We start from the raw sequence: 26,364 nt of genomic DNA, 5'->3' as shown, positions 1-26,364 counted from the left end.
CGATGGCAGATGGCAGCTATACTTCGATCTGTACTGATCCTTATCTAGTGAACACAATTGGCTCCAGCCACCTTTTTCCTTCAATGCCCATATTCATCGGACTTCTCCGAAGCCTCCTCAACCTAAGCAGGTCTGATCATACTTGCACCTTCATTTCAAATTTAAAAGTGCCGTGACACCACAGCAGGCTCCGAAATAGAGAAAACAGATGTAATTATCTAATTCTGAAAATCTCAAATGAAAATCTCATCATATCACGCCCAAATCGATCAGACAACCTATCCAAAATGGCTCTTCAGCCCCAACCTATAGGGGATCGATCCCCAAGGTATACATATAATCTCTCACAAAAATGTTGCTTCTCTTCTGTTACTTGAGATTTGACTTGAGTGTCGGAAGGTCCCGTTGGAGCACGCTCCATCTACTTCGATCGAGAGCTAGATTTCAGTGACAACAAATCGTATATTTGATTGATCCTAATTGTACTCCCAATTTCAGCCCTAAATCATCACATTCCAATCTCACTCTTCACCACACTTTATTTCAAGCTTAATTCATCTGCTTTTTGACCTAATTCTAATCAAATTGACCAATTTTGGACTCAACTAATTGAAACTCCTCTTAATTCTCCAAATTTTACTAAACCACCTGAGATGATGTACTTGGTCTAGCCTAATCCACTAACCCATTCATCTATTCTCTAATTGACCTTCAAATTACACCCTCCCTCCACTCTAATTAATGATTCATGAGTCTAATTAAACTTACCATATTCAATTTGAACAAATTCTATGCATGCTGGTGAATTGAATCCAACTCGATTCAATTTTAAGTCTAATTTAGGCTAAATTTTGAAACTATACTAAATGAGCTCAAATTGACACGCACACGTGTGTGTGTGTAAACATACGTATGCATACAAATTTTTCATTGTTTCTCAACATTCTTTCAATGTAATATAGCAATATAGCAAATTATAATAAATAAAAGTTTTAATGGCTCAATTTCTATTGTATATTAAACAATGGACTTTAATTATGTTTGATTCAAAACTCTCATCATCAATACCAATATCTGCACGGGGAATGAAAAACTCTGCACAAACTCAGCCTCCATGCTGAACTCTTATTATTAATAGTCGGCATCATTAATATCAGTCTAGCATGATACCATTTTTCTTCTTTTCTTATTATTCTTAAAATGCAATGATAATACAATAAATTATAATAAATAGAAAACTTTAATAGCTAAATTTTTATTGGACATTAAGCAATGAACTTTAATTATAGTCGAGCACATTAACATAGATGTCATCAATATATATTGTATATTAAGCAACAAACTTTAATGATAATCGAACATATTAATATTGTCATTAATATAAAAATAAATATTTTTCTAAGCTCTAATTAAATCTCCTATCAAATGTAAATGGGATTGAATAATTGTTAGCCATCAAATTTAAGAGAGACCATCTAAGCCATTTAACCTAACAAAATTGAATCCTTGATCCATAGTTCTTTTTTTAAGCCAATCAAAGCATAATACACTAATTCTCATGCTTGGATCTTTAATTTAAGTGGCCTTTAAAGAGATCATAATCATCTTATATATATATATATATATATATATTTTTTTTGTAGTAATGCAGCAACTTTATTGATACTAGTAAACATAATAACAATACAAAGTGACAAAACATGCTGCCATGAATACAACAAAGTAGCCCGTTTGACGAAGCAAAACCAAAGGAATACAAATACTGGAGCTAGTCAAAACATATAATCTAACACTATAAGGAGTACAAAGGCTAAGTAGGTAATCAGAAATACAGTGCCAATTAAATACATGAGATAGAAAATCCAAAACAGATTGTTTGAGAGTAGATATGCAGATGAACATTTGATAACCAGAACTGATACTTGCTCCTTTCCCCATGAAGTCCCATGATGATGTACCATATAAAACCATGTAGCCTGAAAATAGTATTGAACTTGGTAAAATAGTAGATAAAGCATGAGTGTAGGAACAGCTTTAAATAGATACACATTGCATAGGTACATTGTAAAACAAGCATTGGTTCCTTTGTGAAGCAATTGATGGATCGTGAGTTCCTTGTATGAACAGCATAATAGTATACATATAAGAGAATATAAGGTTTGGAATTTGTAACTGAATGAAAGATTGAGTTGACGTCTAGAGCAGCTGCAAATAACCATTAGAAGAAAAAGACTAATGTAGAGCATAGCAATCAGCCATGGCCAATTCGGAGGAATAATGCAGTATGTAAGTTGAAAATGATACAATGTATAGAAGATCAAAACAACATTCTGAATTATAGCCTGTAATGTGCTAGGTGTAGCAAGCATACACACATTCCCATCAGTAACTTTATTCATTAAAATATCATCTTATATTTTCTCCTATAGTATTTACATATGCTAACAACTAGTCCAAATTACATAAAACTTTGCTTAGCCAGACCTTCATGTAAAGATCTATTTTCCACTTTAGCTTCTAAAAAATCATTACCATCAAGATATTCTTTCATAAGAAACTCCTGTTGAATCAAACTTTCAAAGCCAACTTAAAGGAGATATTTCTCTTTGATTTTTTTTTTTTTTGATCATCTTGTTCATGTAAAAATTCTAAAATTATTTTATATCACCTTAAATGAAACCAAGTCATCAATAATTCCTCTCATATTCATCATATCTTTCGGATCAAGTTTATATGTAAGATGTTTATATGATAATTGTTATTTAATAAGTTTTATTCGACCTGTAGCCAATTCAAGATAAGTGTGGGTAATGGTAAAAACCACCACAAACTTAATCCACGTATGTATGACTCTTCACATATCCCTATCTTTTATCCTAATCACTCCACTTGTGAGAAAGATTTATTATATGAAAGGTTACGTACCTCTATACTTTATTGTTCATATTTTTTATTAATTACTTTTATTATTTCAAGAGATATTAAACTTTTAAATAATAATAATTTTGTTTGTTATATTTTATTATTCTTAAAAATTTGGTTTATTATATTCTATATTTTTGACTTTGATTTTATTTAATGTAATATAAAGTACTAAGGTTACTTTTATAGTCTTTTTATGTTTTTTATTTTTATGCCAAAATAGAAAAAATGAAACTTTACCAAATTCAATCTATTCAACTTGCTCTATCTAACTCTACTTGTCCTATCCTATCTCGAGATGAGCATAGAGTAGGTAAGAACAATGGCGTACTCGACCCATTGCATTCCTTAGTGGTATCTTTAATGATAAATCTTAGAAAGATCAAAGAAGGGCACAACATCCATGGAGAACTTATAGAAACCTCGGTAGAGGTTCTTTATACATTCATTTTCTCCACCCTCACTTCTCTAAATATCAAATTTTATAATTTTAAAATTGTAGCCCCTATTCTATCCAAGCCTATTTTCTTCCCATCAAATTGCTTTATAAATATAAATAATGGATTTGATTTTATCCTCCTATAAAAAATAGAAAGATTTTATCTCATCCATCATTAAAATTAGGAGTTTGTGATTTAATATTTTTAATATTACCTCTTTGTGAGATCAACCGAAGCTATCTAGGTTCTTTTTCTTGTCTCAACTATGAGGATTTATCCTTTACCTACCAATTAATATATAAAAAATAGAGAGATTGAGTGAAAGAAAATGAATTTAACAAATACTGTTTGTGATACAACATGGATGGGAATAATATATGTATAGAGACAGACATACATACATACATATCATGAAAAGAGGGAGAAGAATATATCATATATATCCTATTTTCATGATCAAGACCAATTATGTCACTCAAACCTCATGTAGAATAAAAAGGAGTAAGTCGACTCCTTTTGTTGTAGGCAAACTCGAGCTGCTTCCTTAATATAGAATAATATCTGGAGCTAATTTTATGAGTTACTAGAACTTCATGCATGGGAAGGTTGACCCTTCAAGTTAAATATCTAATTTATGGGAGTCTCGACCTCTATGAACTAGCAAGTTGAGTCTCCAATTTATGAGACCTCGATATCTATGAACTGATTAGTTGAATCTCCAATTTATAGAAACCCCGATATCCATATAGAAATATATTGAACCTTTGCTCTGGATCACTCAATATCTATTTGAGAGTAGATTGATGCTTTGCACGAGAAGAATTAGATTTGTATTTATTAATAGTTGGAAGTTCCTTTTACTGTCAAGAAAGACTTTGATCCTAAAATCTTTGGAGAGATCCTTAGACAAAGCACTTCACAGGATCATAAAATAGAAGGTGATTGGTGCCTAATAGAAGTGTTGTAGTGTTGAAATGTATCGAGAGAGCACAAATACATCTTTCTTCATCTTTTTATCATGTAGATGAAGTTATTTCCAACAATAGATCCTTTAGAAGGTAATTTCTTATCTTGGTTATTCCTTTTCTAGTGTTTATGATCGATTTCTTACATAAATAACTCTAAGTTGGATGGTTGTTCTTATAAATAATTGTCTTATATCCTAATAATTTTCTGTGAGAAATTCATTTTAGTGGACATAACCCACATCTTGCCTTTAATGTGAGCAACAAGTGGCCAAACACGGCATTCCACGTGTCACAGTATAAAATAATTAATCAATTTTTAATCAACCTAATATTTTTTTTGCTGTTTATTATAGTTGTTTGATGGTCAATTAAGTTTTAAATGTAAAAAAGTTCTAATTTCATTAAAATTTTGGTGTATTTTCATTCAAAATGAATTTTCTTTATCCATGAAAAAAATCCAGTGAAACAACCACACATTAGAAGGAAAACAACCTAGGAGAGGGGGATGGATGACTCTAAACATGTTTCATCAAAGAAATGGAAGATGGACAAAATTTTTCAATACTTTTTAATAATATATTTATAAATTTGATTTTATTTTTTCTTTAAAGGTTATTATTGGACATTGGGTGTGGGATCCAAATTGGGATGTTCATGATATATAGACCAACCCAGTCCAATATAAACATTGTTTCATAAAAAAGATAGTTACTATCTTCAGGAAAGATGGAGTCCAACATTTAGAAATTCTTTGTGCACTGCCTGCGGTGTAGAAATCTGACATGGAGCGCACCATTTATCCGATTGATCCACATAGCCATCACTTTCCAACACGTATTTAATGCCAGTAGATCGATTTTTTCGTTAAAAATTTTATATAATGAAAATATCATTCTTAAAAACTATGACACTTCTTCTTAAAAATTATGACACCTCGTCACAAAAATTATGACACCCCCTGCATAAAAAGCTAAACTGAAGCAAGTTGTCATAATTTTTGTGAAGAGATGTCATAATTTTTGAGAAGGGATGTCATAATACTGTTTTCACATATATTCATTATTTTTTTTCCTCCGTGCAGTATTATGACATCTCTTCTCAAAAATTATGATATTCTTTCACAAAAATTATGACACACCACTTCAGTTTAGCCTTTTATGGGGAGTGTCATAATTTACATGAAGGAATGTCATAATTTTTAGAAAGAGATGTCATAATTTTTAAAAAAGATATTTTCATCATACAAAATTTTAAATGAAAAAACCGATCTACTGATATAAAATGCGCATTGGGAAGCGGTGGCTACATTGATCAATCGAACAAGGCGGTGCACTCCACATCGGATTTTCTACACTATAGGCGGTGCACAAAGAATTTCTCGTCCAACATTACTTTTATCATTATGATGAATAGTGACAAAGTTTGACTCCAACTCAATTGCTTGAGGTGATTAGGACTCTAATCTCGTTAAATAAACAATGATACCCCAATAGTATATGATGAATCATACATATATTACAAGTATTGAGAGAATCAAAGCTCCAAGAAACCAAGCCAAGCATGTAGACAAATTCACCATCATTGTTTTAGAAAACTATAAGATACTTGCACTATGACAAGTGGGTGCTTTCTGCTATGTGATTATGTTCCTAACCATAGGATTGAGAAAGTGATCCAACCCAAAATCCTAGGTACATTGTATTCACATTTCCACAATATATGATCATCCAAATTTATTAATATTTTTTTTATCTATATTACGGTCAACAGTTAATAATGACCTAAAGTTTATTCTAATTTCTACTATCAAAAATAGCCGGTCTTTCTGCATCTAAGTTAGTAATTTTTAATTTTCTCTATTTAAGAACCATTTTCTACTTTTGCTAGTAAAAAATTATGAAATACTCGATTTATTATTTAATAAATCTAAAATTTAGATATATTTATATATTTATCATAAAATATTTCTAAGATTATATTATAGAAATGCTTATCATTTTAGAAATACATCGAATTAAACTCCTTCAAAATAGTTCAATCCTTGACTATCTTAGAAGCTACTATACATGTAACAACAATCATGATCAAAATTTTAATGCTTTCACTAATCATTCATTTTCATGATAATACTTTTAAATACAAATCTCTATATCACTTAAAATATTATCCATCTTATCGTAATAAAATTATATTTTTGAAGTTTTAGTAACATAATTAGGTAATCCTATTAATTACTCGTATATTGGTCACGCATGATTTTTAACTAGACATATGAATAAAGTTGCTTGTTGGGCTTTTATTTCTCTTCAATATTAGCAAAGATCATGGATTGCTCTCTTTCGACTAGTTTTCATTGTGTAAAAGAGAAATACGTACGAACGAGCAAGCAAGATACTTCTGAATTCTTTAAATCTAAAATCTGAAACACATTTCCTGCAGTTATATTATATCATTGGAGCATTTAGAAGAATATTTTACTAAATAAAATTTAATAAAACTGAATTAATGAAATTTTATTCATTATTCATTAACCTATAACTCAACCGAAAGTTTGGCTGGGCAAATATTTATAAATCAAATATATTCCAGTGTTAAAGGGAAACGGGCACTCATTGTGGAACTCGCTCCAATCCCCTGTTCTTCTGACCCTTCAAAGCCCTTCTCTTCTCTCCTCCTCTCATCCATTCCACTCGCCCTGCAACGCATCTCATTGATTGCTCTCTTTCGCTTCCATTTTTTTTTTTTTCTAATTCATAGAGGTTTATAGGTGTTGATATGGAGGAGGAGTTCGATCTGCTGGCGGGCGAGGAGATGATGAACGAGGATGCCATGGATTTCGCCGACGAGAGCCCCATCATCAAGGTCGGGAAGGAGAAGGAGATCCGGAAGCAAGGCCTCAAGAAGAAACTCGTCAGGGAGGGCGAGGGCTGGGACAGTCCCGAGGTCGGCGACGACGTCGAAGGTATTGTCAGAAAGCTATCTTGGATCCAAATATCATTTCTTTTATTGGTTTTGGATGGATTTTCGGATGTGGATGTTGTTTATTTAGGATATGTTCGGAGTTTTTGGGGAGGAAAAAATCTGATCTTTGAGGTGTGGGGTTGCAGTGCACTACACTGGAACGCTCCTTGATGGGACAAAGTTTGATTCGAGCCGAGATCGGGGAACGCCATTCAAGTTTAAGCTTGGACAAGGTGGACTTGCTTTCTCTTCTCCGTTGGTTTCGATTCTGTTTGATCAATCTCCGGAGTTTTAGGACTGATAGGAGGACATGTGAATTTTTTTATTGACAAGGTTTGAATTTGAACTTATGTTATTTTTTTTAACTGAAGACTGAAGTGTGCATTCAACTCCTTGGATGTGGATTGGATGATGCTTCTGAAGTGGAGAAGTAAATGTAAGATTTATTTATAAGATTTGATGGACATGGATAATGTTAATTATATCAGATGTACCTATAAAGTAATCTTTTTAGAAGCTTAGTTAAGAAGGAGGGAAGCTACAGTTGGGTGGTAGATATCTATTGATCCAGTAACTATTTGAAACAGGCTTAAACTTATGGCAAGAAAAATAGCTGGTAATTATTTTTTCATTAACAAATTTCATGTTTATTCTTGGAATTAAGTATAATCTTTAGTGGGTTTGATGAATTGTAAGGAAAGAGAATTAGACTTGCTGGGTGTTCTTTTAATTGCTGTTCTCTTACGTACTTGTCAGTATTCATTCATTTAAAAAATGCTGATACATGCACAGAATCTGGTCTAATCAAATTATTCATTGTGTTTTGAGGGTGAAATTTCTATTTTAGCCTCCTGAAAAACTGGATCTCATGTCGAGTTTTGACTTTTTAGGGGTATGACTTGGTTAGCATGCCATGTTCCTTGATATAATTTGTAATTGTGTGAACTTCCATGAGCAAATTTGGTATTTAATGACAAATGGTTGCATAGAATACACTGTGTTCTGTATCTTATTTCCCTGAGGGCCCATTCTTTTGTAGGTAAAAGATTTATCTAGAAAACTATATTTTTTTAGGTAAGTATTTTTCTGGCAACATTTAGGCAGAAAAATAATTTACTCATGTTCTTTTGTGCATTGAAAAATGACTTGGGAATCTGTTACCCATATTCTTTTGTATTACTATTTTCCTGGATAAGTTGCTATGGTCTATCTATATTTTTCATAATATCCTTTATTATATAAATATTAGTATATATTATATTATATTATTAATATATTATAATAATATAATATATTACATTATATTATATTATATTAATATATAAGAATATATTATATTATTATACTATTATAATATATTATATAACTATTATATTTTATTATTGTATATTATATCATTATAATATATTATCATATATTGTAATAGTGCATTATATTGTTATACTATTATAGTATAAAATATTAATATATTGTATTATTTTATTGTTATATATTATTATAATATAATATATATTATATATATAATATTATTATATATAATAATATAGTATAATATATTATAAATATTAATATATAATATATTATATTATTATATTAAAATATATTATTATATTATTATAATGTATTATACTATATTATTATATAATTATAGTGTTATATAAAATATAATATAATATATTTTATTATTATGTATTATTTCATTATATTATATTATATTGTTATATTATTATATTATAATATAAAATATTAATGTATAATATTATTCTAGTGTTATACATTAATATAATATAACATAATATATTATTATATTATATTATATTAATATCTTAAATTAATATAATATAATATATATTATATTATGTTGTTATATAAAATAATATGGTATACTATATTATAAATATTAATATATATTATATTATATTATTATATTTCTATATATTATTATATTATTATAATATATTATAGTATATTATAATATATTATAATATATTATACTATATTATTATAGTATTACAGTATTATATAAATATATAATATAATATATTTTATTATTATATATTATTTCATTTTATTATAACATATTATATTATATTATATTATTATAATGTGAAATATTAATGTATTATATTATTTTATTGTTATACATTAATATAATATAATATAATATAATATATTATTATACAATATTATATTAATATCTTATATTAAAATAATATATTATATATTATATAATATTATTATATATAATAATATAGTATAATATATCATAAATATTAATACATAATATATTATATTATTATATTATTATATATTATTATAATATATTATATAAGTATTATATTATATTATTATATGGTTAAGGGTATATTAGGAATGAATTAAATGAATTACTTTTTCAATTGATGGAAAAATGATTTAGCCACCTCCAAGGTGGATAAGATTTTTTCTCATTTTATGGGTAAATGCTATTCATGAGTAAGTAACTTATCCATTTTGAAAACTGTGAGAACATGGGCAAATTGGTCAATGGGAAAGTTGACCAACTTTTCCATAATATTTACCCACAAAAGAACAGGCCCTAAAGTTAGAACCAGGGAATTGGTGCTTGGTATAGTACCAGAGTTTGCAACTTGTTTATAATGTGAAGATTAGAGGCATTTAAATAAAGTACTATATTATGTTATTAATATTCTAAATGGCTCCGGTGTGAGCATCATTTGTGCCTGTTTGGGTCCACTTGTAAAAGAAGCATTATGTAAGATGCAAACTCCTTTTTTTTTTTAAAAAAAAAAAAGTAGTTCAGTTTGGTTTGGTGTTTTTTTATAAGATGCTTAATTTAGATTCATTTTCTATGAGTGTATGTAAACAATGAAGCCCGCAATTGTCTGGACTTGAAAGATGTTTATGTGAGGGGCAATTTGGAAGTGATCAGGTGCTAGAGCAAGAGGAAGGTTCTGCAAGATTTGATTTTGAGGATTTAGTTACCTACCAACTCATGTCTGGTTGTTATGCAGTGATCAATTATGGACACTTATAAGGCTCCTGCCAATCGTTTCATATTTCTTATCTTTTATAATTACTCCTGCTTGAAACAAATGTACCTGTTCCGCTTTTGCTTCAAGGGATATAAACGGGGATAAAAACACTAGAAAGTGCAGCTTCCGAAAACTATTAAATTTTTCCTAATTATACTGGAGCCAGCCAGCTGCAATACTTATCACATACTAAGTCTTTCATTCCAAGTTGTTAGGATCAATATTGTTGTGCTTTTGCACCCTCTTATTCATTTCTTTGAAGTAATTTTTGTTGAAATGCTAGCTTTATTCTGGAAAATGTAGAGAGGAACAAAACAAAAATTTTTCTGATGCTTTCTTTTTAACTATTCCAGGCCATGTAATAAAGGGATGGGATCAAGGTATCAAGACGATGAAGAAGGGTGAGAATGCCATCTTCACCATCCCTCCTGAGTTAGCTTATGGTGAATCTGGCTCCCCCCCTACCATTCCACCCAATGCCACACTCCAGTTTGATGTTGAACTAGTTTCCTGGTCAAGCATTAAGGATGTATGTAAAGATGGAGGCATTATCAAGAAGATCTTGAAAGGAGGAGAAAAATGGGAGAATCCTAAGGATCTTGATGAAGTATTTGGTACATTTTATTTCCCTAAATTGCTTGTCATTTCCATTACACATCTGCCTTTTTCCCTCAAATTAGCAATTCTTTGCTATAAATGTAGTGAAATATGAGGCTCGGCTTGAGGATGGAACTATAATATCCAAAGCTGAAGGAGTAGAGTTTACTGTCAAAGATGGTAGGTATTGTTTATTGTTGTCCATATAAAGTTTGTTAGTATGCTGTAATTATAGGAAGCTAACAGGAATATGTTTTTGGAACCAGGATTTTTCTGTCCTTCGATGGCTAAAGCTGTGAAAACCATGAAGAAGGCTGAAAAGGTGCTGCTTACTGTGAAGCCACAATGTAAGTCTGTAACACTGTTAATTTGGAACTCCCTTCTGTTCTTATCCATTCTGATTTTTGGCACGTTCTCATGGACAGACGCATTTGGTGAGAAGGGTAGATCGGCTTCTGGTGATGAGGGTGCTGTGCTACCAAATGCTATCCTTAGTGTGGAGCTTGAATTAGTCTCTTGGAAGACCGTTACAGAGATAGGGGATGATAAGAAGATCCTTAAGAAAATTATTAGGGAAGGAGAGGGATATGACTGCCCAGATGATGGTGCAGTTGTGACAGGTGATAATTTACTACAGTGATTTCTTCTATTTTCATATGTTGTCATATATTTGAAGTCTCTAATATTGATTGCTTGTGATGTCGACAGTGAAATTAATCGGGAAGCTTCAAGATGGTATGATATTCGTGAAGAAAGGTTATGATGATGAAGTGCCATTTGAGTTCAAGACTGATCAAGGTAAAACTTTTTTAATTTTTCTGTAGATTTGTCTTTTATTTATCTTGTTAGCACGATCATAACAGAGATATTGCATCATTTATGGACAGAACAAGTTATTGATGGGCTTGACCAAGCTGTGATTACCATGAAAAAGGGGGAGGTTGCTCTCATCACGATTCCACCTGAGTATGCATTCTCTTCCACTGAATCAAAGCAAGATCTTGCAGTGGTTCCACCAAACTCTACGGTAACTTATGAGGTTGAGCTTGTGTCCTTTGTGAAGGTACTAACATAGTTTCCACTGGCTTGATTGTTATGGCATGTGCGTATCATGGCTTGAGCATAATGTAACTTCTTGCTTTCAGGAGAAAGAGTCTTGGGACATGAACAATGCAGAGAAGATTGAAGCAGCTGGTAAGAAGAAACAAGAAGGAAATGCAGTTTTCAAAGTGGGTAAATACATAAGAGCTTCCAAGAGATATGAAAAGGTACTTGTTATATTCACTATTTTGTTGAAGTATGTGCTTCTTTATAGCCTGCTTGTCAAAGATTAATAATTTGGTCGTCCTTTATATTGGTCATATAGGGGGCGAAGTTCATCGAGTATGATAGCTCTTTTAGTGATGAGGAAAAAAGGCAATCAAAAGTGCTGAAGATTACATTTAACCTCAACAATGCTGCCTGCAAGCTTAAGCTCAAAGACTACAAGCAAGCAGAGAAGCTTTGCACAAAGGTATTACAACTTACCACTAAGAATTCCTGTGGAACCTGTTCTGTTTTTTTGTCTGTCTTCTGAATTTGTCAACATTGTGAAAAATATAGGTATTGGAACTCGAGCAATGTAAAAGCATTGTACGGAAGGGCCCAAGCTTATATTCAGCTTGCTGATTTGGATTTGGCAGAGCGGGACATTAAGAAAGCTCTTGAAATTGATCCAGACAATAGGTATGCATACTGGTGAAAATCTGCTTCATCCTCCGGTTATTATTGTAAACTGGTGAAAATCTGCTTCATCCTCGGGTTATTATTGTAACAATGATACTTATGGTATTCTAGTTTTGTATCCTTAGGGATGTGAAGTTGGAATACAAGACTCTGAAGGAGAAGGTGAGGGAGTACAACAAGAAAGAAGCCAAATTCTATGGGAACATGTTTGCCAAGATGAGCAAATTAGAACATACGGAAGCCAATGTAGGGCATTAAAACTCGGAAAATCTTCTATGCTTGAATGCTTGAATGAGTTTTCTTACTTTTATTTGATTGCAGAAGTCCGCTCCAAAGCCGGAGGCGCAGCCTATGAGCATTGACAGTGCAGCTTGAGTTTATAATGAAGCCGAGTCAGTATCCGTGGGTGGCTTCCTTTTGGTTTTTAATTTTTGTTTGTTTTTTGTTTTGTTTTTTTTTATTGCAAGCTGCATCTTTTGGAGTTGGAGTTATATTTCTTAATTAAGAAGATCTAGAAATTGCTGTGGGGTTATATTTGACGTACCAAGTGGTTATCTAACAAATGCGTCGAAAATAATGCCACTCTGTTTTTTCGTGGTTGAGAGGGCAAAATGATCTTGCTGGTTCTTAAATTGATTCGCTTCTAATTTCATCAATCTGTAGTTGTTCTCATGCTCAATGTTTCACTTGCGGTGCTCTATGTTTCTGGTTTAGCAATTGAGAAGGATTTTGATCCCTCTTGCTAAACCGGTGGCAAGGATGTCAGAAACTTAACAATTATTGCTCATGTTTGGGTGTGCAGCAGATAAAACTGCCATCCAAATGCAACACCGGCTTCAGATTCTAGTCCAGGGCACTTTGGCAGGATTGAATTTACGTTGCGTCTGGTGCATCATCAGATAATTTTGGAAGATAATTTAGATTATTTTTAAGATAAATTATCATTATTAAATTATCAAAAATATTAATTACTGTATTTGATACATGTAGGTAATGTTATAGTAAAATTAACGAAAATTTTGATTGACATATTAGGTATGGCAATCAAATTATTGATAATATAAAAGTAAATTTTAAAAATATCTATTTAATCTTATAATAATAATAATATAATATATTATATTATAATGATTTATTATAATATCATAATATAATATTATAATATACTATATTAAAATATATTTTGTTATATTATAACAATGATATTTATATAATTAATATAATATAATATAATATATTTTAATAAAGTATATTATAATATTATATTATGATATTACAATAAACTATTATAATATATTATATTATATTATTTTAATAATAATAATATATTATCTTATATTGTATTATTATATATAATAATATTATATTATATATTATGTTATATTAATAAAAGATATTATTATAATATATTATAACATTAATATATTAATATATTACAATATATTATAATATAATAGTATAACAATATAATTAATATATTGTTATATAGAATAATATTTATATAATATATATTACAATATATTAATATAATATATAATATTATATGATAATATAATAATAAGTTATTATAATATAATATACCATATTATTATATATAATAATATTATATTATATACTATATTATATTAATATAAGATATTAATATAATATAATATATTATTATGGTATATTAAAATAATAATATAATAATATATAGGAATATAATATTAATGATATTTATATAATATAATATATTTTAATATAATATATTATAATGTTATATTATGATATTATAATAACCTAATATAATATAATATCATATATTATTATTATTTTAATATAATATACTAATATAATATATTATACTATATTATTCTATATAATAATATTATATTATATATTATGTTATATTAATCAAAGATATTATTATAATATATTATAATATAATAGTATAATAATATAATTAATATATTGTTATATAGAATAATATTTATACAATATATATTACAATATATTAATATAATATATAATATTATATGATAATATAATATTAAATTATTATAATATAATATACTATATTATTATATATAATAATATTATATTATATACTATATTATATTAATATAAGATATTAATAGAATATAATATATATTATTATAATACATAATAATAATAAAATAATATATAATAATATAATATTGTAATAATATAATATAATATTATCATACTATAGTAATATAATATAATATAATGTATTGTTATATATAATAGGATTTATATAATATATTATCATATACAATATTATTGTAATATAATATAGTTACTACAAAAATATAATAATAATATAATAATAATATATTATATAATAATATATTATATCATATTATTATATATAATAAGGGGAGGGGGAGTGGCTCATGAGTTTTGTGTAATTTTTTTTAGGAATAATTTTATCCAAAATTTTTTTAACAATATTATCATATAAGTAATAATCTGGATAGCCATCTCTCTCTAAGGTAATGTAGATTACCTCATGAGAGACAATCTGGATTGCCACTCAAAAAGCATACCAAACACAGTAATCTGATGGGTCCACTTTAAATTGTCAGTAATCTGGATAGATTGTCGGCTACCAAATGCAACCTTAAGATTATGTAGGATGAGAATAATAGTTTTGTGGAAGGCTCTTATATCCACGCTCACAGGTTATCCAAGACACAACATAAGATAGGGTTAATGATGAACCTTATGGGTCCGTTCTTTTGCGGATAAAAGGTTTATCTAGAAAATTATATTTTTCTGGATAAGTATTTTTCAGGCACCATTCGGACAGAAAAATAATTTATCCATATTCTTTTATGCATTAGAAAATGCTTGAAAATCTATTACCCATGTTCTTTTGTATTACTATTTTTCTGGATAAGTTGCTATGATCTATCTATATTTTCTATAATATCCTTTATTATATAAATATTATAGTATATTATATTATTAATATATTATAATAATATAATATATTAATATTTTATATTAGTATAATATAATATATTGTATAATATTATTACATATAATAATGTAGTATAATATATTATATTAATATATACTATTATATATAAAACATATTATATTATTATTTAGTATTTTATAAATATATATAAGATAATATAATATATTGTTATATTATTATATTATAATATATTAATATACAATATAATATGTTATATTATATTACATTATATTAATATATATAATATGTAAGAATATATTATATTATTATAATATATTATATATAATATATAATATATATAATATATACCCTAAACATGGGACTTGTTTGAAGCTGCAACTGGTTTAGAAGCTCATGCATGGTTCATTCTTCTGAACCTTACGTGCATGTTTAGGGTGGCAGAGGTAAGTACATTAACTTGGTTTGCTCTTGACCATCCTATCATGTTTATGCGAAAAAAGGTAATTCATGCTATGATGCTTGTGAAATTTTGAAAACTATTTCAAGATTTTTTCATGCTTGAACTAAACTTTGTGAATAGATATCCATTTGCTAGCTGAAATATCGCTACTTGATTAGCTAATTTCCTACATAAAGTAGACAATGAACTTAATTCTGCCATCATATGACGAATTATTTTGCTAAACTAAGATTACTGCTACATAGGTCTTATGCTGAAATCTCACAATTCTATCTCTATATCTTGTCTATTGAGTTCAGCATCCATTTAGTTTAGGTGGTTCACTCCTCTATATTTAGCTTCCTTCTTTCATCCGATGATGCTCTACCAAAGCTCATTGATGTGCTCAGAACATCCATTGATGGTTGTTCCCCTACACAACATGCTGATGAGGATCCATCTACTTCTAGTCAGGGCATTGCTGATTCCTTCCAAGTTCATTAGCTAGCCGACAACACCTTACCGCATTTTGATCCAGCTGTGCCGGTGCTTGTGGAGACAATGAGTTGACTTTGCATGCGCCATAGCCACAATATTGATGGTCATTGCCAAATTCTTCAGCTACGTGACGATGCTCTACCACATCTCAGTTATGTGCCCAGCACATCGATTAATGGCTGCTCACTTACACAACATGCTGGTGAGGAGCTATCTATTCCAAGCCAGGACATTGCTGGTTCCTTCCAGTTCATCAGCTAGCCGATGATGTCTTACCATTGTCTGACTCAACAATTCCAGTGCTTGTGGAGATGATGGAAGGTTCAGAGCATGTGTGAAGGCTATATCGATGCACAGTATTCCAGCATTGCTTCTCTCCAAAAATTATGCATGATGGTGATGAGGAGAATGAGGAGATGGCCACATTACTTGGGTCATTCCATGGAGATCTCCCCATGCCATCTATTGATGACATACTCCAATAGTTGGTTGATGATCGCTTTTATGCATAGCTTGTTTGTTTATTTTATAAATCTTAGTCATCCTAGATTTGCTTCACATTACATTCCTTGATAATTCTATACAATATAAAAGCAAAGCACCTCGCTATAATGACGTACTAAGTCTGTCAATTGCTTGCTATGTGAAATTCAATACGCTTGTCTTTAGATACTTCATGCTTGGATGCTTGGATATACTGCACTATGTTTTTGTTACTTTGAGAAACAAGAATTTCTCGAAGAAACATTTAAAGTGAAATTTATATCATATGTCTATAAATATCCTAAGTTCTTGCTAATACACAAGAAAAAACTTGATAAACTGCCATGCACATCTTCCTTCTCAGTTTGGATCGGTCCTGTCTTTTTTATTTCAGTTGTTTTCAATTATCTAGTATGTATGCTTTTATCTAATCACCAGGTAAATTTTTTTGCTTAATCTTACTTAAATAATATGGCCGCAGGTTTTTCAGCTTAAGATTGGTGGATTTGGCTTCTGATTCATTACACATTTATGTTAGGTGGCAAATGCAATTGAGGTGAGAGCTCACCTAGCCATAATGGTGATATTATGGCAATGACATGTACAAAAAATAATTTTTACCTATGTAAAAGATAAATCACCATTATGGTATCAAAAATCAATTCCATGTTTTGTAAATAATGCATTAGCCCTTTCATGAAGTTTGTCTATCTATGATGAAAATAGTAACACATCACAGTTGAATTTGTATAATAAATACAGATTTATGGTATGGTGTGTTTCACACCAACTCATGTATGCAATTGTTTGCTGTAATGGTATGTATTGTACCATACCATACCAGACAGCCAATACTAAATTGGTATGCAGTCTCATAACTTATCAACACTTGATAAGTGTTGTTGTCTTGTACCGTACCACATACTGACACTGTAATAGAATGGTACTTATGCATGGTTTGGTACCAAGATAATGAACCTTGATACAATGTTTGAAAATCTTAGTAGTGTATGAGATGATACGTGTCTGAGAGAGAGAGAGTTTTGACTCATAGATGGTTCTCTTCTATAACTTCTTCTATGCCTCTCATCATTTCTTAATTAGATTTATCATGTACTCATGTTACCCTTGTGTCTATTATTTTTTCTTTGCTTGTATCCTTCTATTTGACTGAGACTACAAAGTCTCCAAGAATCAGCTGTGCAGTGGTTGAGGTGGTGAATTTCTTTTCTTGTTTGTTACTTCAATCCTTGTCCACAATAGTTCTTAGTGAAAATAATCATCTCTTTTTTCCTTCTTAAATGCAAGTAGCTCAGTTGCACCTCTTTATATTTTATGTTCTCAGGGATTATTCATGCACTTGTTTCTATTCTCTTGTTAAATTGTTCTTGGGATGTAATTGCATCATTGATCCACAAAAGCAAGTGATTGTGAACAGTTGTATGGTGTGAAAACCCTTAAAAAATGGAAGATTAGTGAAATGATTCTAGTGTCTAGGCATATGCTAGAGCAATAATGACAATGGAAGGGTCAATTATGATTGTTGGGTTCAAAAATAACTTTTGGTTGTAACAGAGAAGAGCTACATGCACCTGCCCTCCAACCTTTGTATATTTACATATGAATCTATATGTATCTTTCAACATATATATGCATGCATGTATATTTGTGATGTATGTACATATGTGCACTTCTAGGACTGTTGTGCGACATATGCTCAAGATGTCTTGGGTTTTACTAGTTCTTCTTTGGTTTCTTTCTGTTTGATGTATTTGGAATTCTTTAATTTTGTAGTTAGTGCAAATATTTTGTTATCGATTTGAGTGAAGCTTATCAATGCTTGGTGAATCTGTATTTTTATAGATTCACCTTTGACTTAATTCCTTGAGGATAATGCTAATGCTATTCTTCGGGGTATTCAGTCAATAGTATTTTGGTCTGTATTTTGCTGTTATATTCTTTCTGGGAGACTCAGTTTTATTACTTAAATTAAGGTGGACCAAGGAGAGTCACTATTTAGAGCTTCTGCTGGTAGAGTAAGTTAAATCATGCCTTAAGTAAGGGAGACATTTAGATAAGGCATTAGGTACCCCTTCACTTGTTCGTGATCATAAGGAAGTTTAAGGCTCAGCCTATCATACATAATATTATTTTTCTTCTTAGATTTCTTTTCTAGAGGAAATTATTAGCACATGATGGTAAGTACTTCTTAACAACTTTCATATGCCATTTTGGAAAATACTAAATTTGCTGATGACTGTGCTCCAGCTTACAAATACATCTGCAAGGAAGTTCATTGTCAAAGTGGAATGATATTATATTTCTACCTTTAGATAATAATATCTCAACTGATATCCATGAAATAGCTCTTGAATAGCAAGTTTTTTGGACTAGGGAAAATGGAGAGTTGATAAGCTAGGCAGTCATTATTTTTGTTTCACTTGCTAGTCTTAGTGAACTTACAAGATTATCTTGCATAAGGTTTGCCATGCCGATGTATACTGCCTTGCACCGAGTATACCATATCATACCACACTAAATGGAGACTTAATATGAGGGGTGGAAATAGGCCAGACGGCCTGTCAGGGGCCTATTGTTTGGCCTACTGTCAACGCTTGGTCTGTTTATCTGAATAAGTCAGGCATAGGCTTTTAAAAGGCCTATTTAAATAAATAGGCCACACCTAAAATTTCAAAGCCTGATCTGAAAGCCTGCTGGCCGACTTGTATAAATTTCATATATATATATATATATATATATATATATATATAATTTAATAAAAAATTATAATTTTATTAATATACATAATTAATTAATTTTGACATTCTATTTTCTATTTTCTATTTGGTTCAAGTTATATTCTCTGTAATTTGAGGCTGTTAGAAGTAGAAAATTATTATGTTTGATAGACCTTTGGGCCTTTGTTGAGGCCTTGAAGGTCTAGATCTGTTGGCCTATTTAAAAGCCTTAATGTTTATAGGCCTTTAAATAGGCTTTCAAGCTAGGCCATACTTTTTTATTTTGCAAAATAGGCCAAATCGAGTGTCATTTTAAGTTTGAACCAGTCCAACAGATCAGGCTCAGACTAGTATTTTATAATACAGACCTGATCTATTTAAGCCAAAGCCTAGCCTGGTCTATTTCCATCTTTACTTGGTATAGGGGCTGTATCCAGCCTTGGTATGCCAAACGATCTCCTATAGTAAACTTATTGACATCATACTAGCATGGTACTGATACAAGTTTGGTGTCGAGATGGTGAACTTTGATCTCACATATGATTGATCCATCAGATTAAAATGAGCTAATCCACAGGAATGTGATACTTGTCCATCACAAATTTGAAAGATATGGTGCAATGTTTCTTGTTTCTCTCAATGCCATCAGTTGCTCATCTATTGATTATTGTCCAAGTCAAGTTCTTTTAGTTAGAAATGCATTTTACTGCTAGCATATAATGAGCTTGGCAATGACATTCATTGTCATTTTCATGGAGCATTGTGATGTTCTTGTTATTTTATCAATTTTTTGTCACGTTAGACAACCAATCCAACCTAATGGCAAGTACACCACACAGGTTCCCTACCTCCAATGAATGTGTTAAAAGTGTCAGTCAAACTAATCTGTTCTCATGGTCATAGTGTTTTAAATTCTTAATTCCTATAAGTTATGTTCTAATGCTAGTCCAATCAATATGCTAGTTCTTCCATTTGTCCACTTTCCAGCCCTATCCTATCTACTACAGAAGAAAGCCATGTGAACCACACACACTTTCATGGTCGGTCTTTATGCTACCACCCCTGGTTCTTATTGGATTCATTACGAAAACCATTGAAAGGCTTAATAAGATGGACAAGCGGAAGGAAATCTACCATACAAGTGGTTGTAGTGTATTTTTATGGTTACTTAAGAAATCTCCCATACAAATGGTTGCAATGTATTTTTATGTTTACTTCTTACAACTCAATGGGGTTGGTTATAATGAATAGGATGCTTTATTTGTTTGTTTGTTCGTGTTGAATTTAGGATAGGGATCCCATACATTATAATCGAATAAAAAACATTTACAGTCATTTGCTAAGGGTGCCACAGCTACAGATGTTGAGATACTTTCTGGCTAAATGTGATCGCCTAAGTTTTCTACAACACAATTGACTTGTTGATTCCCTTTATGACAAATGTGCGAGCATGAAAGATCAAGAGTGGCAGCAAATCCCCAAATACCAGTTGTACATAAAAAACTTATTGAGGTAAGATGTTTGAGGAAAAAATGTCACGTTTCAAATCTGGGATATAACACGATCATGCTATCAAGAGATATCGTCCTCGATAATACGAAACTTATCAATCATAATCAACTAACAAATTCTTCATAAATTGAATATAATAAAATATTTAATTTCATTATTCATCAAGTAATTAAATCAAAATTGGTTCAGAACATTTAAATCTAAAATTAAGTATCAAATTCATATCTCAAAATTCATCAATAGTTCATTACATGTGCATAATCATCTTATAAATTATGATTCGGCTGCAAAATCTCCAAGCTCGCTAGTATAGACTCTCAAGCTTGGGTCATCCTTCGTTTCTAATCTTTTACATCCGAATAGAAAAGAAAAAAGAAAAAGATATGAGTTACACCAGCTCAGTAAGTAAACTTTACATTATCTTATCAGAATCAAGCATAAGTTTATACATGCATCAATAATCATTTAGAGAAGATGATCGTCATTGAAATATAAAATCTTTGTAACCACAATATATCATAAATAAATCATGCTGTTATATATACATAAATCATGTAATTTACATAAACATAATTTTCAATGCATAAAATAAATAAAATCATAAATCATGTTAACCTTATAAGCGAAGTCATAAATCATCTGTTATTTTGTTATTTCATAATTTTTAATATAATTCTCTTAGATTAAATGCTAAGATCATTATTATATCCGTGACAGGGCCATAATCATGTCATACCAACTATTATAACGCATTGGTGAGAGTCGTATGTCGAGCTACTATAATTCATTGGCGAGGGCTGTGTGCCCAGCTATTATAACCCATTGATGAGGGCCATATGTCTAGCTATTATAACCTGCTGGCGAGAGCCATGTGCCTAGCTATTGTAGCCCGCTACCGAAGGTCGTGTGCCAAGCTACTGTAACCCACCGACGAAGGTCGTATATAGCTATTTGAGAGCCCATAGTTTATTTCTTAAATCAGATTTTCTTAAAGCAAGTATTTTTAAATCACATTTCATCGATCTTATTTTTTTAAATCATACATAAATAAAATACTAAATAATTTTATAGAGCTCATAATCAATAAATAAATTTTTAATAATAAAATATTTATGAAATCATTCTTCTCATAATAAAGCATACATTTCATAAATATGGAGTTTATATTTTATAAAAAATTATTCATATTAAAATAGTCATAAATCACTATTGTATCATGAATCATAAATTTCATAATGCATATACTTGATTCTTATTTTAAGAAAATATAGAATAATTTTTTTCATAATAAAATAGTCGATAATTTTAAAAGTAAGTAAGAAATGTCGGAATTACTTATCTTTTTCGTTCTAACCCTTTAAACATTGATAGATGAATTTATCGAATCTATTTAACATATTAAAAATATAATTAATTATTATTCAATAAATTTAATCATAAGAAAAAAAGACTAAAAATTGAGTGGTCGGTTCAACAGCCTGTTCGGGCACCGAGGTAATACGGAGCCTCTTAATTGAAAATTAGATCTAAGTGATTCAATCAAGAAATCAAGAAGTATGGACTAGAATCAAGACCAAGATCAATTAACATGGTTCAGCAATAGAGAATTTCAAAGATATTTGACATAGTCGAGATGGGATCTGACATCTTGCATGGATATCAAAGTGATGTTAGGCCTTTTTAGAAAAATCATTTTGAGTTTATATTGGAGTCCGTGGATCAAGTAGAGAGAGAAAGATAGTATAGGGAGAAAAATTTTAAAGAAGAGAGAGAGACAAGAGAGAGATCCCTTCTCTCTCATTCCTTTTTCTTTTCTTTTCTTTTTTTTCTTATTCGAGTAGAAGAGGGACACAGGTGGTGGTTCCTGACCGAAAGATTGGCAGCAGGCCATGACAACAAGTGGCTGATGGCAGCGGAGCAAAGGACAGCCGGCGACAAGGATCAGTCGATGGGAAAAATATAGAAAAGGGCCTAAAAATAGGGGATCCAAGGGCTTTTCTTCATTTTGGCCGTTGGCCGCTTACCAGCGGCCATGATTTTATTGTGGAGGGTCATAGGGAGATCGAGAGCCATGATCTAGGGGTGCGGCACCACTTGAGGGGGCGCCAGTGGCCGACAAAAGAAGAAAAAAAGCTTGGCTAAACAGAGGAAAGAGAAAGAGGGGTCCGGCTTACCTCAAACTTCGGTGGATTTTTTGACGATGATTTTGGGCAGACAAAGGTAAGGGCATCCGCGGCTTCAATGGAAAGAAAACGAGGAGAACGAAGAGGGAGAAGGTCGGTGTTCATCATGGATGGCTTTGAAGGAGGGAGAAAGAGATCTATAGGGTGGAGAGGAAGTCAAATCCTTTTCGGATTTGTCTTCCTCTCCAATAAGCTCGCATGGAAGAAGACTCCCAGCAGGAGTCTTCAACATTCCTTTTTTTTTCCTGTTGTGTTTCTCTTTTTTTGTTTTCTTTTTCATGCCCTAAGATTCATGCAAGGGGGTGAGATTTTAGGGTTGGATATTACATTCTACCCCCCTTAAAAATAGCTTCATCCTCGAAACTTGGCATACCTTCATTTTTACACAAGTAAAGATGCTTAGTCTTCGAATCATCCTCGCCATACTTTCGCTATGCCACTTTCATCTAAGCTATATTTATAGGTCTTATATTTTGAACTATTTTCAATTAACTGGCTTCATCTTTCGAGTAATGTAATTTTCTTCTTTTTTTTTATTTTTAGGTACAAGTTCATCATGAATACTTTATAATAGAAATGGCTCATCCAATTTCTAAAATATATAATTCAAAGATATAGTAAACTGTAAAGGAATGGAAGAGCTATAATCAATATTCATATGGACATCTCCTTAAGTTGGTTGAAATTATACCTGTTGCTATATTATTGCTCATTGTAGTATCCTGTAGAGTCAAGGCAGATATTCGTGCATTCTTTTTTTTTTTGTGCTTGTTCAACTAAGCCAATAGCTTTGGAGTTATTTGTTTTTTTTATTAGTACATTTCTGTGCCAAATGTCCCCACTTGGCACATCGATAACATGCTCCAAGCTTCTTAAGACAAGGTTCATGATGATTTTTACCGCAATATCCGTAAGTCTTTGCTTCCTTTTTCTTTTTAGAGTTGTTCTTTAAGTTTTCATGTCGGTCATCTCGAATTTCTATTGGTCTAGATTTCTTCCTATCCACTTTTTCTTGCTTTGATCTTTTAATATTCGATTCAACTTTTAAAGCTCATTCCAGTACATCCTTGTAGTTGTTAAAAAGATAAGAGGATAAGCAAGATCGAATCTTATATCCTAAACCATGCTCAAATCTATTTGCTTTGCTTCTTTCAGACTGTATGAAATGGGGGTAAAATCGATCTAACTTATTAAATTTGTTTGTATACTCCAGTACTGTCATGTCATCTTTTTGCCTCACAGTCAAGAACTCGTTCTCCTTAACTAATCTCACTGACTCTAAAAAATATTGATCATAAAATATTTTCTTGAATTCATCCCATGTTAGTTGGTTATCAGTATTCCCATATGCAGCTTTTATTACAGTCCACTAAAACTTGGCATTTTCTTTTAGCATAGGAATGGCTAGCCTAACCTTCATATCCTCAGGATACCATAGTGCATCAAACATCTTTTTCATTTTTCGAATCCAGATCTCTATGATAAGAGGGTCAGATCCACCCTCAAATAGTGATGTGTTAAGCCTTCTGAACCTTTCATAATATGACTTTAAAGATAGTGTAGGTCGAGAAGTAGCTTGTGTCTACTATTGTTGAAGAAGGTGGGCTACCACCTGGCATATTTCAGTAATGTTTGCTTGAGTAGCTGGGATATTAGGAGCCTGCTCAACTGGCTGGTTGGTACTCTCCTCATAATCCTTCTTGCTCCTCTTCTCCTAGTAGCACGGTTTGCTAAGACTTTATCCCTCCTGTCGCTCATCGTTATCTATCAAAAATACTAGCATTAATCAATTTTTTTAAATAAGCAACAGAAACTCTAAAAAAATTTATCTATTTTTATTCAATTATATATGATCTAGCTAAACGAGACCTAATTACCTATTGCTAGACTTTAAGTTCTACCTATAATCAAACCTATTGCTTTGATATGATAAAATGTCATGCTCTAAATCTGGGACATAACATGACCATGCTATCAGAGATACCATCCTCGATAATACGAAGCCTATCAATCATAATCGACTAAAATCTTTCATAAATAGAATATAATGAAATATTTAATTCTATTATTTATCAAGTAATTAAACCAAAATTAGTTCAGAGTATATAATATTATATGATCATATAATAATAAATTATTATAATATAATATACTATATTATTATATATAATAATATTATACTATATTATATTAATATAAGATATTAATATAATATATATTATTATAATATATTATAATAATAAAATAATATATAATAATATAATATTATAATAAAATAATAAAATATTATAATAATATAATCTAATATAATATAATTTATTGCTATATATAATAGGATTTATATAATATATATTATAATATATTATGACATACAATATTATTATAATATAATATAGTTACTATAAAAATATAATAATAATATAATAATAGTATATTATATTATAATATGTTATATCATATTATTATATATAATAAAGAGAGGGTGAGAGTCACCGGGGGAGGGGGCTGGAGTGATGGGTTTTGTGTGATTTTTTTAGAGATAATTTTATTCAAAAATTTTTTTGCAACATTGTCAAAAAAGTGATAATCTGGATAGCCACCTCTTCCCAAGATAATCTAGATTACCTCATGAGAGATAATCTGGATTGTCAAGGCAATTTGAATTGCCATCCAAAAAACATATCAAATGCGGTAATCTGATGAGTTTATTTTAAATAACCAGCAATCTGGATAGATTGCTAGCTACTAAACGCAACCTAAAAATTATGTAGGATGAGAATAATAGTCTTGTGGGAGGCTCCTGTATCCAAGCTCATGGGTTATCCAAGACACAAACATAAGATGGGGTTAATGATATGGGCCTATTTTTTTGCAGGTAAAAGATTTACCTAGAAAACTATATTTTTTTGGATAAAT

At 30.5% G+C, this 26,364-nt stretch overlaps 1 protein-coding gene across 3 annotated transcripts; it reads left to right on the top strand.

Moving 5' to 3' along the window:
• The first annotated feature begins 6,906 nt into the window (after positions 1 to 6,906).
• On the top strand, positions 6,907 to 13,320 carry LOC105048900 (70 kDa peptidyl-prolyl isomerase). 3 transcript variants are annotated; one of them, XM_073261216.1, is made up of 13 exons: positions 6,907 to 7,292; positions 7,438 to 7,524; positions 10,680 to 10,940; positions 11,029 to 11,103; positions 11,190 to 11,270; positions 11,349 to 11,543; positions 11,632 to 11,721; positions 11,811 to 11,986; positions 12,069 to 12,191; positions 12,290 to 12,445; positions 12,530 to 12,648; positions 12,774 to 12,894; positions 12,970 to 13,320. In XM_073261216.1, the coding sequence occupies exons 1-13, from the start codon at positions 7,106 to 7,108 to the stop codon at positions 13,021 to 13,023; spliced, it is 1,725 nt and encodes a 574-aa protein (XP_073117317.1). In that variant the 5' UTR covers positions 6,907 to 7,105; the 3' UTR covers positions 13,024 to 13,320. The 3 variants fall into 3 exon arrangements, 1 of the variants encoding a protein (XP_073117317.1); XR_012142928.1 differs by lacking the exon at positions 12,970 to 13,320 and having other exon boundaries at positions 6,909 to 7,292; positions 12,290 to 12,436; positions 12,526 to 12,648; XR_012142927.1 differs by lacking the exon at positions 12,970 to 13,320 and having other exon boundaries at positions 11,190 to 11,543; positions 12,290 to 12,436; positions 12,526 to 12,648.
• Positions 13,321 to 26,364: the final 13,044 nt, after the last annotated feature.

This window comes from Elaeis guineensis, chromosome 7, assembly GCF_000442705.2.
Source record: "Elaeis guineensis isolate ETL-2024a chromosome 7, EG11, whole genome shotgun sequence".
In the NCBI taxonomy this organism is placed as follows: domain Eukaryota; kingdom Viridiplantae; phylum Streptophyta; class Magnoliopsida; order Arecales; family Arecaceae; genus Elaeis; species Elaeis guineensis.
Note: the sequence above shows the minus strand (reverse complement) of the source record. Positions and strands in the feature narration are given on the sequence as shown.

What these genes read in the sequence shown, in the direction of transcription:
- LOC105048900 (XM_073261216.1), top strand. Translation starts at nt 7,106, where the DNA reads ATGGAGGAGGAGTTCGATCTGCTGGCGGGCGAGGAGATGATGAACGAG. An exon ending in GGATCTTGATGAAGTATTTG is followed by an intron (nt 10,941 to 11,028) that starts GTACATTTTATT and finishes CTATAAATGTAG; the next exon opens with TGAAATATGAGGCTCGGCTT. An exon ending in TGAGTTCAAGACTGATCAAG is followed by an intron (nt 11,722 to 11,810) that starts GTAAAACTTTTT and finishes ATTTATGGACAG; the next exon opens with AACAAGTTATTGATGGGCTT.